General features: G+C 45.2%; 1 protein-coding gene across 2 annotated transcripts in view; it reads left to right on the top strand.

The window, feature by feature from the left end:
* YEATS4 (YEATS domain containing 4) overlaps window positions 1–17972 on the top strand; it is a 66232-nt gene that overhangs the window by 11852 nt on the left and 36408 nt on the right. For both annotated transcript variants that reach the window (XM_063927508.1, XM_063927507.1), the window contains exon 2: window positions 3239–3358. In XM_063927508.1, coding sequence (XP_063783578.1) covers window positions 3239–3358 — 120 coding nt within the window. The remainder of the gene's footprint in view (window positions 1–3238; window positions 3359–17972) is intronic.

Consider the following 17972-nt stretch of genomic DNA (forward strand, 5'->3'; position numbering starts at 1 on the left):
ACAAATTTATTAAAAACAAAAAACTAACAAATCACATGTACAGTTGTGCTCATAAGTTTACATACCCTAGCAGAATTTGTGATTTTCTGGCCGTTTGTCAGAGAATATGAATGATAACGCACAAACTTTTCTTTCACTCATGGTTAGTGGTTGGTTGAAGCCATTTATTACCAAACAACTGTGTTTACTTTTTTTAAATCATAATGACAACAGAAACTACCCAAATGACCCTGATCAAAAGTTTACATACCCCAGTTCTTAATACCGTGTATTGACCCCTTTTACATCAATGACAGCTTGAAGTCTTTTGTGGTAGTTGTGGATGAGGCTCTTTATTTTCTCAGATGGTAAAGCTGCCCATTCTTCTTGGCAAAAAGCCTCCAGTTCCTGTAACTTCTTGGTCTGTCTTGCATGAACTGCACGTTTGAGATCTCCCCAGAGTGGCTCAATGATATTGAGGTCAGGAGACTGAGATGGCCACTCCAGAACCTTCACTTTATTCTGCTGTAGCCAATGACGGGTCGACTTGGCCTTGTGTTTTGGCTCATTGTCATGTTGGAATGTCCAAGTACGTCCCATGCGCAGCTTCCGGGCTGATGAGTGCAAGTTTTCCTCCAGTAGTTTCTGCTAACATGCTGCATTCATCTTGTCATCAATTTTGACCAAGTTTCCAGTGCCTTTGTAGCTCACACATCCCCAAAACATCATCGATCCACCTCCGTGTTTCACAGTAGGAATAGTGTACCTTTCATCATAGGCCTTGTTGACTCCTCTCCAAATGTAACGTTTATGGTTTTGGCCGAAAAAAGTTCAATTTTGGTCTCATCACTCCAGAAGTTTTGAGGCTTGCCTCTGTGCTGTTTGGAGTATTGTAAGCGGGATGCTTTGTGGCATTTGCGTAGTAATGGCTTTCTTCTGGCAACTCGACCATGCAGCCCATTTTTCTTCAAATGCCTCCTTATTGTGCATCTTGAAACAGCCACACCACTTTTTTTCAGAGAGTCCTGTATTTCAGCTGAAGTTATTTGTGGATTTTTCTTTGCATCCCTAACAATTTTCTTGGCAGTTGTGGCTGAAATTTTTGTTGGTCTACCTGACCATGATTTGGTTTCCACAAAATCCCTCATTTTCCACTTTTCAATTAGCGTTTGAACACTGCTGATTGGCATTCTCAATTGCTTGGATATCTTTTTATATCCCTTTCCTGTTTTATACAGTTCAAACACCTTTTCCCGCAGATCCTTTGACAATTCTTTTGCTTTCCCCATGACTCAGAATCCAGACACGTCAGTGCAGCACTGGATGAAAGATGTAAGGGTCTTTCAGGAGTCCAGAAACTCATTGACCTTTTATACACACACACTGATTACAAGCAAACAGATCACAGGTGAGGATGGTTACCTTTAGTAGCCATTCAAACCCGTTTGTGTCAACTTGTGTGCATGTTATCAGGCCAAAATCTCCAGGGTATGTAAACTTTTGATCAGGGTCATTTGGGTAGTTTCTGTTGTCATTATGATTTAAAAAGAGTAAACACAGTTGTTTGACAATAAATGGCTTCACCCAATCACTAACCATGAGTGAAAGAAAAGTTTGTGAGGTATCATTCATATTCTCTGACGAATGGCCAGAAAATCACAAATTCTGCTAGGGAATGTAAACTTATGAGCACAACTATATATAAGTATTCGCAGCCTTTGCAATGAAGCTCAGAATTGAGCTCAGGTGCATCCTGTTTCCACTGATCATCCTTGAGATGTTCCTACAGCTTAATTGGAGTCCACCTGTGGTAATTTCAGTTGATTAGACATGATTTGGAAAGGCACACACCTGTCTATATAAGGTCCGACACATGATAGTGCATGTCTGAGCACAAACCAAGCATGAAGTCAAAGGAATTGTCTGTAGACCTCCGAGACATTGTCTCGAGGCACAAATCTGGGGAAGGGTACAGAAAAATATCTGCTGCTTTAAAGGTCCCAATGAGCACAATGGCCTCCATCATCCTTAAATGGAAGAAGTTCAGAACCACCAGGACTCTTCCTAGAGCTGGCCGTCCATCTAAACTGAGCGATCGGGGGAGAAGGGCCCTAGTCAGTGAGGTGACCAAGAACCCGATGGTCACTCTGTCAGAGCTACAGCATTCCTCTGTGGAGAGAGGAGAACTTTCCAGAAGGACAACCATCTCTGCAGCAATCTACCAATCAGGCCTGTAAGGTAGAGCGGCCAGACGGAAGCCACTCCTTAGTGAAAAGCACGTGGCAGCCCACCTGGAGTTTGGCAAAATGTACCTGAAGGACTCTCAGACCATGAGAAACAAAATTCTTCGGTCTGATGAGACAAAGATTGAACTCTTTGGCGTGAATGGCAGGCGTCATGTTTGGAGGAAACCAGGCACCGCTCATCACCAGGCCAATACCATCCCTACAGTGAAGCAAGGTGGTGGCAGCATCATGATGTGGGGAAGTTTTTCAGTGGCTGGAACTTGGAGATTAGTCAGGATAGAGGGAAAGATGAATGCAGCAATGTACAGAGACAACCTGGATGAAAACCTGATCCAGAGCACTCTTGACCTCAGACTGGGGCGATGGTTCATCTTTCAGCAGGACAACGATCCTAAGCACACAGCCAAGATATCAAAGGAGTGGCTTCAGGATAACTCTGTGAATGTCCTTGAGTGGCCCAGCCAGAGCCCAGACTTGAATCCGATTGAACATCTCTGGAGAGATCTGAAAATGGCTGTTCACCGACGCTTCCCATCCAACCTGATGGAGCTTGAGAGGTGCTGCAAAGAGGAATGGGCGAAACTGCCCAAAGACAGGTGTGCCAAGCTTGTGGCATCATATTCAAAAAGACTAGAGGCTGTAATTGCTGCCAAAGGTGCATCAACAAAGTATTGAGCACAGGCTGTGAATACTTATGTACATGTGATTTCTTAGTTTTACATTTTTAATAAATTTGCAAAAATCTAACAAAAAAAAGTTTCCACATTTTGAGGGAAAAAATGAATTTATTCCAATTAGGAATAAGGCTGTAACATAACAAAATGTGGAAAAAGTGATGCGCTGTGAATACTCTCCGGATGCACTGTACATCTGCCCACCTGCAATGCACATGGTTTTGCCCATTAGTATGCTTTTTTTTGGTTTGCTAACCAACCTAAATAAGGCCCTCTGTCATTAATGATTTTAATTGAGAATATTTATGCACTTTGATTATAATTTATTTTTATTCATAGGGAATTACAATTGTGAAACCTATAGTTTATGGAAATGTGGCACGATATTTTGGTAAGAAAAGAGAAGAAGATGGACATACTCACCAGTGGACAGTTTATGTGAAACCCTATCGTAATGAGGTACAAATAACAAAGCATATCTGTATTTTGTTAAAGAAACCTTACTATGGCACTGAATGCAAGTCGGGTGTAATTATACTGCATTGTGTGCATTGACAATTATGTGTGTATTTCTTATATATAAAGTTGTATGCATCTATGCTACTGCTCTGCCCGTATACATAGACTTCATTTCATAGCTGTCCTCATTATCAATGCCTACTTGCCATAGCCCTATAGTTGGTGCAAGATCTCTGTCGGCAAACAGGCATAATTACATGTACACACATCTCTGCATGACCTGCTATACTACTGACATACCTTCACTGAGTGCACAATTACAGCCTATGTACCCTTAAGCCATTCTTGTTGTTTCATGTGACTTTATTGTGTATGACTTTCCACTGCACATACAGATATGTCCTCTTACAACTTTGCACTTCAAGTCGCATTACACATAATGCGTAAATGCTATGTGACTCAGAAGCGACGAGCATTGATGCAAAAAAAAAAAAAAAAAAAAGACGCTCGGCGCTACTGAGTCCCGCCGCGGCATGGCGCGACTTGAAGGGCTATTTAGCGTGACTGCAGCAAGGCTGTAAGAGGACACATCTGTAGATGCCTGGGCTCAGCGTGAGATCCATCTGTAAAACTGCAGAAATAGGCCCCTATAACTAATCTACAGTATCATGAAGAATCTGTATTTTCATTCACAAATGTATATCCAAAACCTCATTAACCAAGCTAAGGTATGAGCTCTGGGAAAGTTTTCATGTGCCTCTAGTCTTATTAAAGGACCCCCAATGGTGTCACTCTGCTTAGTGATAAAGTAAAGACGTGCCGTTACCATTTTCCCCTTTCTTGGTAATAATCGTTTCTTGGGCACCGCAAAGGAGAAGGAGCAAGTCAGGGATATTTACACAGTAAGTGTAAACACTTAGGGGGTTATTCTTGTTAAGTGCTGTTTTTTCAACTGGTCGTAAAAAATGGCACTAATTCGACACAGGGTATTCAATAACGGGCATTTTTTTATCTATTTTCGCCCGTGCGGTTTCACTTTCTTTTTTCTTTTTTTTGTCGAATCGGCATGGACAAAAATTGCGCCAAAAATTGGGCGGAAACACCCGCAAATTTGCCGAAACACGTATATCAGCGGCGAATTCACCGATGCACATGGTTTTCGCCAGTGCAGGATTTTTTGACCAGTCAAAAAAACAGCATGGGCATTGAACAGGTCGAATATAAATTCGACCTATAAAAGTGCAGTTTTTTCGACTGGTCGAAAAAATGGCACAAATTGAATACCCCCCTTTAAACTCTTGATTAATTAGCCATGTAAAGTTTCCCATCAACATTGAAACGTGAGTGGTGCAATTTTATGAAGGATAATAGATAGGCTTCTGCTGTTCTATTTTTATTCTACCATACTTTTCAGTGCCATTTTTATTCCATACTAGCTGGAGTACCTGGCGTTGCCCGGGATTTTAAGAATGTCTGTTTACAGAAATAATTTAAAATATTAAACACACAGTATAAATAACATTGTAGATAGCTGAATACCCGTGCTTTGCTACAGGATGAGGATGGTAAATTAGGATGTTAAATTAGAATGATAGCTGTTCGTTAATTTACGTTGGTTGGAGATCTAGTATATAGGCATATCTTGCTTCCTTGATGCACTTTGTATAGTGGCCGGACCCCTTTTTGGTCCCCCAAGGAACCCTGCTCTTCCCACTATACAACTCTCTGTGGCTTCCTGCTGCCTCCATTCCCCTCCTCACATCATGTCAGTGCCTCTGTGAAATTATCTATTTTCTTATTTTTATTTTACAGTTTCTTATATAGCGCAGCACATTATGTATCTCCTGATATACTCTGTGCTGCTGGGGGACCGTGCTACTTCCACTATATAACTCAATGTGTGGGTTCGTGCTACCTCCATTCCCCTCCTCACATCATGTCACTGGCCCTGTCACATGCAGTCCTGTCATCACTGACATATCATGCATGTCCTGATATAGTCTGTGCTGTTGGCCCACCCCTAAGGGTGCTAGGGGTGTCTGGCCCCCACAGTTTGTTCCCAGATTGTAAGTCATATGTTTAGGAAGTTTGGTGTAAATTGCTCCAGGCCTTCCACAGTTTTGCTGTCTGCTGACATACTCTGTGCTGCTGTCCCACCCCTAGGGGTGTCTTCCTCCCACAGTGTTTGTTTCCAGCGTGTAAGGCATATGTGTACCAAGTTTTGAGTACATTGCTCCAGCAATTGCGGAGTTATGCTGTCTCCTGATATACTCTGTGCTGTTGTCTCCCCCCTAGAGGTGCTAGGGATTTCTAATTGTTTTACTTGCCTCCGCCGTGTTTTAATACGCTCGTATGTAAAGTTTCACGATCTTCGCTTGTAAACTGTGGATTTGTATAGAAAGACAGAAGGACACATTTTCGCTTTTATATAGTAGTAGATAATGAGCCCACATAAATAAATAAAATGTTACAACAGAAATTTATTTATTAAAAGCAAAGTATATATAAATTCATCATTAGAGCAATCAAATTGGGACACTGTATTTTTTTTATTTGTTTTATCCCAACTTTGGACGATATCCTATTAGCCACGGTAATGTGATCGCTGCTAATGTGATCGCACCTATCTCCTGAATAATCAGCTTATCGTAGACTTTAGGGTACTTTAAAAAAAAAAAAGAAAAGACAAAAGAAATGGACCGATTACTCTAACAGTATCCCACTCATAAAGCACCCCAATATACCTGTCCCGTGCCTTGTACCCCAATTTTACAATTTTACCTCCAGGGGGTCTGATCCAAATCACAACATTTTTACCTTTTTTTAAAATATGGATTTTGCACTACTTCGCCTCTGATCAGAGATGGTGAAGAGAAAGTTGTGCCAAACGCTATGGGGGCAGATGTATTAAGCCTGGATAAGTGATAAAGCAGCAATAAAGAAGTGGAAGGTGATGACGCACCAGCCAATCATTACGAGTTTGAAAAATGACAGGAGCTGATTGGCTGGTGGGTTATACCCTTCTGCTTATCACTGCTTTATCACTTCTCCATGCAGGGGTTATTCAGATTGGATTTCAGATTCTGCTAAAAATCTGACTCTGCAATCCATTCTATCGCTTGCTGGGGGCCGCCCAGCATGCTAATTGGCATCCAGCAATGCGATTGCAAAACAGTTGCGATTGCATCGATGTGTCCAGATTTAATGACAACCGCCTACAGCTATAGCTAGGCTGCTTATGCAGGCAGTCTGGTGTCATTTTCTTCATCGGAGGGGCTGCTTTGATGACATGCAGCTGCCCCGAAAACAGTCCTGCCACGTCTGCATTGGTTGGACCACTCGGCCGCAACGTTGCCTCCCCTGACGGCCCCTGCAGTCAATCACAGTGTGATCGCATCCTTCAGGGATACGATCAAACTGTGATTGCATACGCATGTGGTGTGCGGCCGCAGCGCATGCGCAGTGTACAGAAAATTGCTCGATTGTGATTTATGGAACACTGCAATCCATACTAAATAACCCCCTTAATATATCTGTTCTCTTGGGGGAATTTTCTCTAGCATCCATAAGGGATATTGGGGAATTTAGTACGATGGGGTATAGACGGGGTCCAAGGAGCCAGTGCACTTTAAATTTAAAACTTTTATTATTTTCGGTATGCTGTCTGGGCAACAGCATACCTGCACCGTGGGAGTTGGAGGGGGGGGGGGGGGGGGGGGAGCTCACTGGCCTTACGAGGTGCAGAGCCGCTTCCCGGCTGCAGGACCACCGTCCTGAGGGGTTGTTGTTCAGCGGGGCACTGTGCCTTGGCTGTCACAGCCGCAGCATGACGCACACCCCTAATGCTGCCTGAAGGTGACATCGGTGATGAGTACAAACCAGGGGCCCCGCTAGGGGATCCTCCCATTCAAAGTGGGGCTGACCACAGGTGCGGCGTACGGGACCCTTCCGAGGGGGTCCCGCTAAGTTCCCCCCGTGTAGAACTGGCACAAAAGGGCTTGACTAGCACTTGTGTGATGTTTTAAGCTAATAAGACTTTTGCCAGTATAATATATGTATGTAACTCTGGCGCCATTGGAGGGGGCGGAGCTACCTCAGAGCGGGACCTGAGGCATTTTGGCGCCTTCCTCTGCTTAATGCAGCCATATACAGCACACACAGCGCTTCTTCACTCCTCAGCCACTCTGGATATCTGATACAGGGTGTAGCAAAATGGGAGAGCTGCGTGTGTACACTAGCCTGATCCTATTTAGGGCCAAAATTCTTAGTGTTTTAGTGAGCTGACAGCTTCACTGGGGCTGTGCAGTTTAGGGTGTGCTGGTGTCCCCCCCCCCCCCCTCCCCCTCTCTCTCTCTCTCTCACAGTAGGGCAGGCTTGCTGCATTATATCTGTCTGTGTGTATGTTATTGTGCTTACTATGAAATATGGGTAAACACAAGCTGTGCAATGTATGTCACACCAGATTCTCTCCATTATATACTGACTCTGTTTCCTGTGAACAATGCAGTCAATCTTCACAAATCAGTAAAGGAGCTGGGGGAGAGGGTCCAGAGCCCCACTGGTTAGGGTCTCTTAAGACTATGATGTCTGATATGTCATCCTAGCTCACTGCTAATGTGCAGAAAACTCAGCTACTACAACAAGCTGTTGCAGATTTAGCTGCTAGGGCAGATGCACAGCGCCCCTCTCTCATGCAGGTCCTCAGAAGCGTGGTTTACCTGCTATACTATCTGATACAGATGATGATATGCAGTATGATGGGGATGACCTGGATCTCGTTAGTGGGGATCCCCATGCTGCTCAGAGTATTGAACCCCTCATTTTGGCTTTAAGGGATGTGTTAAAGCTCCCTCTAGAGGACGCTGCATCACAGCAGTCGTTTTTCTTTGTAAAAACAAGCCTAATGTTACTTTCCCTGATTCTACAGAGTTAGATGACTTATTCAAACAGGCCTGGAAAAATCCAGGCAAAAAATTCCAAGTGTCCAAAACGTTTTTGCGCACTTTTCCCATTTGCTCCTGAAGGTAGAAAATTTTGTGAGGAACCCCCTAGGGTGGATGTCTCTCGCTTGTCTAAAAAGGCGGTGCTGCCCACCCTGGGCTCCATTACCATGAAGGATCCTGGGGATAGGAAGATAGATACTGCACTATAATCTATATAAACAGCAGCCGGTATATCACAAAGACTGGTCATTGGGGGTTGCTGGATGACCCATCTTATTCATTTTTGGGTCACTCAAATTCAGGGGGGCCTCTCGGGGGATATGCCCTTAGTTACTAAGGTAACCCTCTGAAGCACATTCAGGACACTACCCGTGTCCTCTGTGATTCCTTCAAGGAGATGAGGAGCATTAATGCTCGGACTTCTGCCATGGCGGTGTCGGCGCGCAGGGCCTTGTGGTTGCATCGGTGGATTGCGGACGCGGAATCCAATTGTAGTGTGGAATCCCTCCCCTTTTCGGGGGAAATGGCTTTTTGGGGTTGAATTGGATACCTGGATTTCCAAAGTTATGGCTGGAAAATCCACGTTTCTCCCCTCTGGGGCCCCGCCGGCGAGACGCTCCTATCTGGGGCCGTCTGTCCAGTCCTTTCGGTCTCCCAGATTTCGGTTCAGAGACACCAGAGGTAAGTTCAGAAAACCTGCAAGTACCAGTTCTCAGGAACAGTCCACCGATTCTGCTTCCACAAAGGCCTCCGCATGACGGTGCCCACCCACCCCGAGGGGATCTCGAGGTGGGAGCTCGACTGCGTCACTTCAGCCGCGTCTGGGAGACTTCCTGCCAGGATACCTGGGTCAGAGAGCGCGTTTCTCAGGGCTACAAGCTAAAGTTCAAAAGCATTCTTCCAAACTGCCCCCACCCCCCTTCCAACAATTTTTCAAATCAAGCTTACCAGCTTTGGAGGATATGCAAGTTGCGTTGCAACGGGCTATCCAAAAGTTGGTCTAGTCCCACGTCATTGTTCCAGTACCACTACTGCAACGCAGCAAGGGGTTTTACTCAAACCTGTTTGTGGTGCCGAAACCGGACGGTTCAGTCGGGCCCATTTTGAATCTGAAATCATTGAATACTTATTTGAGGGTGTTCAAGTTCAAAATGGAATCTCTGTGAGCAGTGATTGCAGGCCTGGAAGAACAGGAATTTATGGTCTCCTTGGATATCAAGGACGCCTATCTCCATATTCCGATTTGGCCGCCTCATCAGGCGTACCTGCGGTTTGCCCTGCTGGATGATCATTTCCAGTTCTAGGCTCTGCCCTTCGGCCTATCTACAGCCCCGAGGGTATACACGAAGGTGATGGTGGAGATGATGCTTCAACTCCGGGTCCAGGGGGTCAATGTGGTCCCTTATCTGGACGATCTTCTGATAAAGGCAAGATCCAGGGAGCTTTTGTTGCTCCATATCAACCGCACCATCCATCTTCTGTCAGACCATGGGTGGATCCTCAACTTACAGAAGTCCCACCTGGAGCCAACCCAGAGGCTCCTGTTCCTGGGGATATTGCTGAATACTGTGGCCCAGAAGGTGTTTCTACCAGAGGACAAGGCGAAAACACTTAATTTAATGGTCCGCATGGTGCTCCGACCTTCTCGAGTGTCCATCCATCTTTGCATAAGATTGTTGAGAAAGATGGTCGCCTCATATGAGGCGATCCAGTATGGGAGGTTCCATGCCAGAACATTTCAGTTGGATCTCCTGAGCAGCACCGAATGATTCGTCTGTCACCTCAGACCAGGATTTCCCTCCTGTGGGGGCTACAGTCCTCCAGTCTCCTGGAAGGCCGGGGTTTCGGGATTCAGGATTGGACCCTCCTCACGACGGATGCAAGTCTACGGGGATGGGGAGCTGTCACCCAGGGGGCGCAGTTCCAGGGCAGGTGGTCAACCGACGAGGCCCTCCGTCCGATCAACATTCTGGAACTTCGGGCAATCTACAATGCTCTGTTTCAGGCCTCTCCTCTGCTCACGGATCAGATGATCCAGGTACAGTCGCACAATGCCACGGTAGTGGCGTATATCAATTATCAAGGAGGGTCATAAAGCAGATCCTGCATGTGAGAGGTGTCAGATACTCCTCTAGGCGGAAAGAAATGCAAGAGCAATGTCTGCAATCTTCATTCCGGGTGTGGATAACTGGGATGCGGACTTCCTGAGTCATCACGATCTCCACCCGGGGGAGTGGGGACTTCACCCTCTGGTGTTCCAGCGGATCATCGCCCGGTGGGGTTGCCCACAAACAGACATCATGGCTTCTTGTCTCAACAAGAAACTTCCCTGGTATTGCTCACGGACCAGGGACCCTCAGGCGAGGGCAGTAGATACACTGACAACGCCTTGGGCTTACCGTCTGGTCTACCTGTTTCCTGTGATTCCGTTGCTCCCAAGGGTGCTCAAGCGAATCAGAAATCAGGGAGTCAAGGCAATTCTGATTGCCTCGGAGGGTGTGGTATGCGGATCTTCTGGACATGTCTGTCGAAGACCCTAGGCCTCTACCACTAAGAAGCGATCTTCTTCAACAAGGACCGTTCGTCTACCCGGACTTACGGCGACTTCGTTTGACAGCATGGAGGTTGAGCCGAACATCCTAGCTCATAAAGGCCTTTCCAAAAAGGTTATTGCTACCATGGTTCAGGCTAGGAAACCTGTGATGTCAAAACACTATCATCATATCTGGAGGAGATATGTATCTTGGTGCGAGGAACGCATGTATCCGCCTGCAGAGTTTCACTTGGAACGTTTCTTACATTTCCTGCAGGCTGTTGTGGATAAGGGCTTACGTCTGGGTTCCATTAAGGTCCAGATTTCAGCCCTCTCCATTTTCTTACAGAAGAAATTGGCAGTGTTGTCAGAAGTTCAGACCTTCTTGCAAGGGGTGCTTCACATACAACCTACTTTTATGCTGACTATGGCACCCTGGGATTTGGATGTTGTGTTGGCGTTTCTACAGTCCTCCTGGTTTGAACCTCTGACTGTAGAAGACAAGTACCTCACGTGGAAGACTGTGATGTTGCTGGCCCTGGCTTCTGCTCGACCTGTCTCGGAATTGGGGGCCTTATCGTGTAAAAGTCCGTACTTGGTCTTTTATGAGTATACAGCGCAGCTCCAGACTAGACAGCAGTTCCTGCCGAAGGTTGTCTCCGCGTTTCACTTGAATCAACCTATTGTGATTCCATCCAGTTCTGACGCTTCTGCTTCTCCAGAGGCATTGGATGCTGTGCTTGCCTTGAAGATCTATGTCAAGCGCACAGCTCGGGTCAGAAAGACGGATTCCTTGTTCGTGCCCTATGATGCGCAGAAAAAGGGTTGCTCTGCTTCAAAGCAGTCCATTGCTTGTTGGATTAGGCTTAGTATCCACCAGGCCTATGTGTCGGCAGCCTTACCGGTTACCAAGTCTCTGAAGGCCCACTCCTACAAGATCGGTGGGCTCTTCCTGGGCGGCTGTCCGTGGAGTCTCGGCCTTGCAACTATGCCGGGCTGCTACCTGGTCGGGGAAGAACACCTTTGTGAAGTTCTACAAATTTGATACCCTGGCCAAAGAGGATACCCAGTTTGGGCAGGCGGTACTGCAGCAGTCTCCGCACATTCCCACCCGTTCTGGAAGCTTTGGGACGTCCCCATCGTACTAGATTCCCCAATATCCCTTATGGATATTTTAATACCTACCGGTAAATCCTTTTCTCGTAGTCCGCCTCAGTGCGTTGACTTTTCTGCAGGTTCTTGTTATGTAGTTACCTGTTCAGCTGCTGTTGTTATTACCAGCCGTTGCTGGTTGTTTTATGTTAGTGGTGTGCTGGTGTGTAAATCTCACCCCCCTATGTTCCTTCTCTCATATATGTCCTTTCTCCTTAGGGCACGTTTTTACCTATAACTGCCTGTGGGAGGGTACGTAGAGGGGAGGAGCCAGCACACCCAGTTGAAGAAATTTGAAGTGCACTGGCTCCTTTGGACCCCGTCTATACCCCATCGTACTTGATTGCCCAATATCCCTTATGGACTACGAGAAAAGGAATTACCGGTAGGTAATTCAAATCCTTTTTTTTTTTTTTTATTTAACCCTAATAATGTAATACATTTTTACAGCAGACTACAGAAAGGGAAGTTCATCAAGCTATCTTGCTATATCAGCAAGTTGTAGGTCTTAAAAGTTAGCTTCCTGTGAATAAGTACACTTACACTAGTGCTTTGTAAATGTAAAATGTTAAGGTGATCCCAAAATTTATCAGCCAATAATAGCTAAGCAATTGCATGATTCTACCCAATGGGAAATCTTGTGCTGTTATATACACATGTACTTACACTGAAAGCTCACAATCTATATAATATTTCTTGCTGTGTTGAACAGTTGGAGACGATGCCTGGGATGTAATAAAGTCCGAGTTTGATGGTCATATGGGATGCCGGCCGAACTCGAATGTTATTTTAAAGGGGCAATTATGTACAATGCTAAACTATGGTGGTTGTGGTTCTTTTAGGTAATTTAAAGTATAATGGAGATTCCTCTTTATATATTTCTCTAACGTCCTAGAGGATGCTGGAACTCCGTAAGGACCATGGGGGTAGACGGGCTCCGCAGGAGACATGGGCACTTTAAGAAAGACTTTGGATCTGGGTGTGCACTGGCTCCTCCCTCTATGCCCCTCCTCCAGACCTCAGTTTGATACTGTGCCCAGTGGAGACTGGGTGCTTTCAGGGAGCTCTCCTGAGTTTCCTGTAAAAGAAAGTATTTTAGTTAGGTTTTTTATTTTCAGGGAGCCTGCTGGCAACAGACTCCCTGCATCGAGGGACTGAGGAGAGAGAAACAGACCCACTTCTGAGTTTCAGGGCTCTGTTTCTTAGGCTACTGGGCACCATTAGCTCCAGAAGGATTGGTACGCAGGTCTCACCCTCGCCGTCCGTCCCAGAGCCGCGCCACCGTCCTCCTCGCAGAGCCGGAAGAAAGAAGCCGGGTGAGTATGTGAGGAAAAGACTTCAGAGGTGACAGAAGACACATTGATCTTCATAGAGGTAACGCACAGCAGTGAAGCGGTGCGCCATTGCTCCCATTCACCTCACACACTTCGGTCACTGTAAGGGTGCAGGGCGCAGGTGGGGGCGCCCTGGGCAGCAATAAACACCTCCTGTGGCAAATACACATATATACATGTACAGCTGGGCACTGTACATGTATAAAAAGAGCCCCCGCCATGTTATTAGTAAATTTGAGCGGGACAGAGGCCCGCCGCCAAGGGGGCGGGGCTTTTCCCTCAGCACTCACCAGCGCCATTTTTTCTACACAGCACCGCTGAGAGGAAGTTCTCCGGACTCTCCCCTGCTTGACGCACGGTGAAAGAGGGTTTTAAAGTAGAGGGGGTGGGGGGGCACATAATTGGCGCATATACATGAGACAAAAGCGCTACTGGGTAAACATTCTGTGTTTTTTCCTGGGTCATATAGCGCTGGGGTGTGTGCTGGCATACTCTCTCTCTGTCTCTCCAAAGGGCCTGGTGGGGAACCCGTCTTCAGAAAAGAGCTTCCCTGTGTGTGTGTGGTGTGTCGGTACGCGTGTGTCGACATGTCTGAGGTTGAAGGCTCACCTAAGGAGGAGGGGGAGTGTATGAATATTAGGTCTCCGTCGGCAGCGCCGACACCTGACTGGATGGATATGTGGAATGTTTTAAGTGCTAATGTTAATTTATTGCACAAAAGATTAGACAAAGCTGAAGCTAGGGTACAGTCAGGGAGTCAACCCATGTCTGTCCCAATGTCGCCGGGACCTTCGGGGTCTCAGAAGCGCCCACTATCCCAAATAGTTGACACAGATACCGACACGGATTCAGACTCCAGTGTCGACTACGATGATGCAAAATTGCAGCCAAGGGTGGCTAAATGTATTCGATATATGATTATCGCAATTAAAGATGTTTTGCATATTACTGAGGAACCCCCTGTCCCTGACACGAGGGTACACATGTATAAGGGAAAGAAACCTGAGGTCACTTTTCCCTCTTCACATGAGCTGAACGAGTTATGCGAAAAAGCGTGGGAAACTCCAGACAAAAAACTGCAGATTCGCAAAAGGATTCTAACAGCGTATCCTTTCCCGTCACAGGACAGAATACGGTGGGAATCCTCCCCTAGGGTAGACAAAGCTTTGACACGCTTATCAAAAAAGATAGCGCTCCCGTCCCAAGATACGGCTACCCTCAAGGATCCTGCTGACCGCAAGCAGGAGGTTACCTTGATGTCCATTTACACACATTCTGGTACGTTACTCAGGCCGGCAATTGCGTCGGCCTGGGTTTGTAGTGCTGTAGCAGCATGGACAGATTCTTTATCAGCGGATATTGAGACCCTTGATAAGGATACCATTTTAATGACCCTAGTGCATATAAAAGATGCTGTCTTATATATGAGGGATGCTCTAACAGACATTAGTTTACTGGGTTCCAGAATAAACGCTATGTCCATTTCTGGTAGGCGAGTCTTATGGACCCGACAGTGGACGGGGGATGCCGACTCAAAGAGGCATAGGGAGTTTTTGCCTTACAAGGGTGAGTAATTGTTTGGAGAGGGCCTCTCGGACCTCGTCTCCACAGCTACGGCAGGTAAATCAAATTTTTTGCCTTATATTCCCTCACAATCTAAGAAAGCGCCTCATTATCAAATGCAGTCCTTTCGTTCAAATAAAAGCAAAAGAGTACGTGGATCGTCCTTTCTTGCCAGGGGTAAGGGCAGAGGAAAAAAGCTGCACAACACAGCTAGTTCCCAGGAACAGAAATCCTCCCCGGCCTCTGCAAAATCCACCGCATGACGCTGGGGCTCCCCTGAGGGAGTCCGCTCCAGTGGGGGCACGTCTTCGACTTTTCAGCCATATCTGGGTTCAATCATAGGTGGATCCCTGGGCAATGGAGATTGTTTCCCAGGGATACAAGCTGGAATTTGAAGCGGTGCCTCCTCGCCGGTTTTTCAAATCGGCGCTACCAACTTCTCCCCTGGAAAGGGAGATAGTGTTACATGCGATTCAAAAATTGTGTCTTCAACAAGTGGTGGCCGAGGTTCCCCTGCTTCAGAGAGGGAAGGGGTACTACTCAACTCTGTTTGTGGTCCCGAAACCGGATTGTTCGGTCAGACCCATTTTGAATTAAAAATCCCTGAACCTTTACTTAAAACGGTTAAAGTTCAAGATGGAATCGCTCAGAGCGGTCATCGCCAGCCTGGAAGGGGGGGATTTTATGGTATCGCTGGACATAAAGGATGCATACCTGCATTTTCCCATATATCCTCTTCATCAGGCGTACCTGAGATTTCTATCTAATGTGGATTTTATTTTTCCTTAAATATTAATATATCCTAAACGCACATTATATACTTATAGTGCCGGCCGGCAATACACAAAATCAATAAAATGTCACAATAAACACAATATTTATGCTCTAAATACTTAGTTTCATATGCACATTTGGGTTATAACCACAGCAACTCTGGCTTGAGAGGGATAAAGTGATTGTCATTTAAGCTATGTCCATTTAACTGTGTGCATCTTACATAGAAGGATAAAATACATTTCGTTAAAAAGAAGGGGGGAGGGGGGGGGGGCTAATATATTTACAGCAGGGATGATATAGGTGTTATCCATAAATAGAATGGTTATCTGTCCATTATAGCCAATCCTGGCAGGGATTTAATGGTTAATCGAATATCAGGGGTGAGAATAATTAAATCATATGAGGGGGTTCAGTTAAGTTAAGAAAAGAGGAAGAATATTAATATAAATTGATAAATATGACTAATTATGGTTGTCATATACTTTCAAATATATTGGATTGGAAGATAATTAGTATATATTTGTTGTAAACCGCAATAACTAATATGGAAGGATGGAGTGCGGTTTGGTATGATAAATAATTGCTCATTATGCTCTGCAATATAATTACATTGGGAAAATATATGAGTATTTAATGCTTGATAGAATACTATTAAAATGTCAAAATAGGCAATTATGATAGGCGCCCAGTAGAGGGTGCCGTATTGGCAATATCTAAATAGGGAGATATATACTCCCGTTTTTTTATGTGTGTGTCCCTTTATATATGAATTACGCACTATATATATATATATATATATATATATATATATATATATATATATATAATAGAGAGAGAGAGAGAGAGTTGTTTTTACATAATTTTATAATAAGCGTGATTAATATAGTTGTATGTGTTTGTTTAGAAATAATATGGAGACTTAAGAAGTAATTTAATGCACATGTACCAATTAAGGAATCGGCTATTTAAAAAGAGGAAGTAGAGGAGAGAGTTTATGACACTGTGGAAGCCGCCGATGCTTGCGAGTAGGCGGGGAAACGTGTCTGTCAGCATCTCCGTTTGCACACTACAGCGGACAATCTCTATTAGCCGGCCAGCTGAGCTCTATCCCCATAGCAGGGGGACGCCTCTTCAATCACCTGCCCACGGACTCCGGATAAGGCCGAGGGTACTTGCACCGGCCGGGAGGGAAAAAGTCACCGCACCGTGGAAAAAGCAGATACTTGTTCTACTCCGTTAAAAGGCTACCCGTGAAAGATTAGCCAGGAGGACCGTTGCTTGCATTGTGACTGAACAGAGGCTTTTGTACGGTACACAAATCTATTATACATCACTGCGGGACAGTGATTTTCTTTTACAATCAGCTGCTGCATTAACTGCTTTAAGTATCACTAACAAGCTGATATTAAGACTGCTCAGTTCATTGCTATTAACACGTGTTTTATTAACCATATTAATGGACATATGGACATAAGTACTATATAACATTGCTACAAAGGTACATGGTCCATTGTTAACTTGGGTAAGTTATTACAATGTATCTGAATGTAAGAGTTCGTTACATGTTTTGCACATAATATCTGTCTCACTAGAGAGACGTTACAAGCCAGAGTTGCTGTGGTTATAACCCAAATGTGCATATGAAACTAAGTATTTAGAGCATAAATATTGTGTTTATTGTGACATTTTATTGATTTTGTGTATTGCCGGCCGGCACTATAAGTATATAATGTGTGTTTAGGATATATTAATATTTAAGGAAAAATAAAATCCACATTAGATGTGAATAGCGCTCTCTCGTTTGGTTTTTCCTTTTCTTTTTCTATTGTAGGGGTAAAATACCAATTGCCCCTGAGAGAGCAGCATACACACCTATTTAATCACAGCGCCAGGAATCTTTCTTGTTTTGTACCTGAGATTTGCGATACAGGATTGTCATTACCAATTTCAGACGTTGCCGTTTGGGCTTTCCACGGCCCCGAGAATTTTCACCAAGGTAATGGCGGAAATGATGGTGCTCCTGCGAAAGCAGCGTGTCACAATTATCCCGTACTTGGACGATCTCCTCATAAAAGCGAGATCACGGGAGAAGTTGCTGAACAGCGTATCCCTTTCACTGAAGGTGTTACAGCGACACGGCTGGATTCTCAATATTCCAAAGTCCCAGCTGAATCATACGACTCGCCTGTCCTTGGGCATGATTCTGGACACAGACCAGAAAAGGGTTTTTCTTCCGGTAGAAAAAGCGCAGGAACTCATGACTCTAGTCAAGAACCTGTTGAAGCCGAAACAAGTGTCAGTGCATCATTGCA

Source organism: Pseudophryne corroboree, chromosome 6 (assembly GCF_028390025.1).
Source record: "Pseudophryne corroboree isolate aPseCor3 chromosome 6, aPseCor3.hap2, whole genome shotgun sequence".
Lineage (NCBI taxonomy): Eukaryota > Metazoa > Chordata > Amphibia > Anura > Myobatrachidae > Pseudophryne > Pseudophryne corroboree.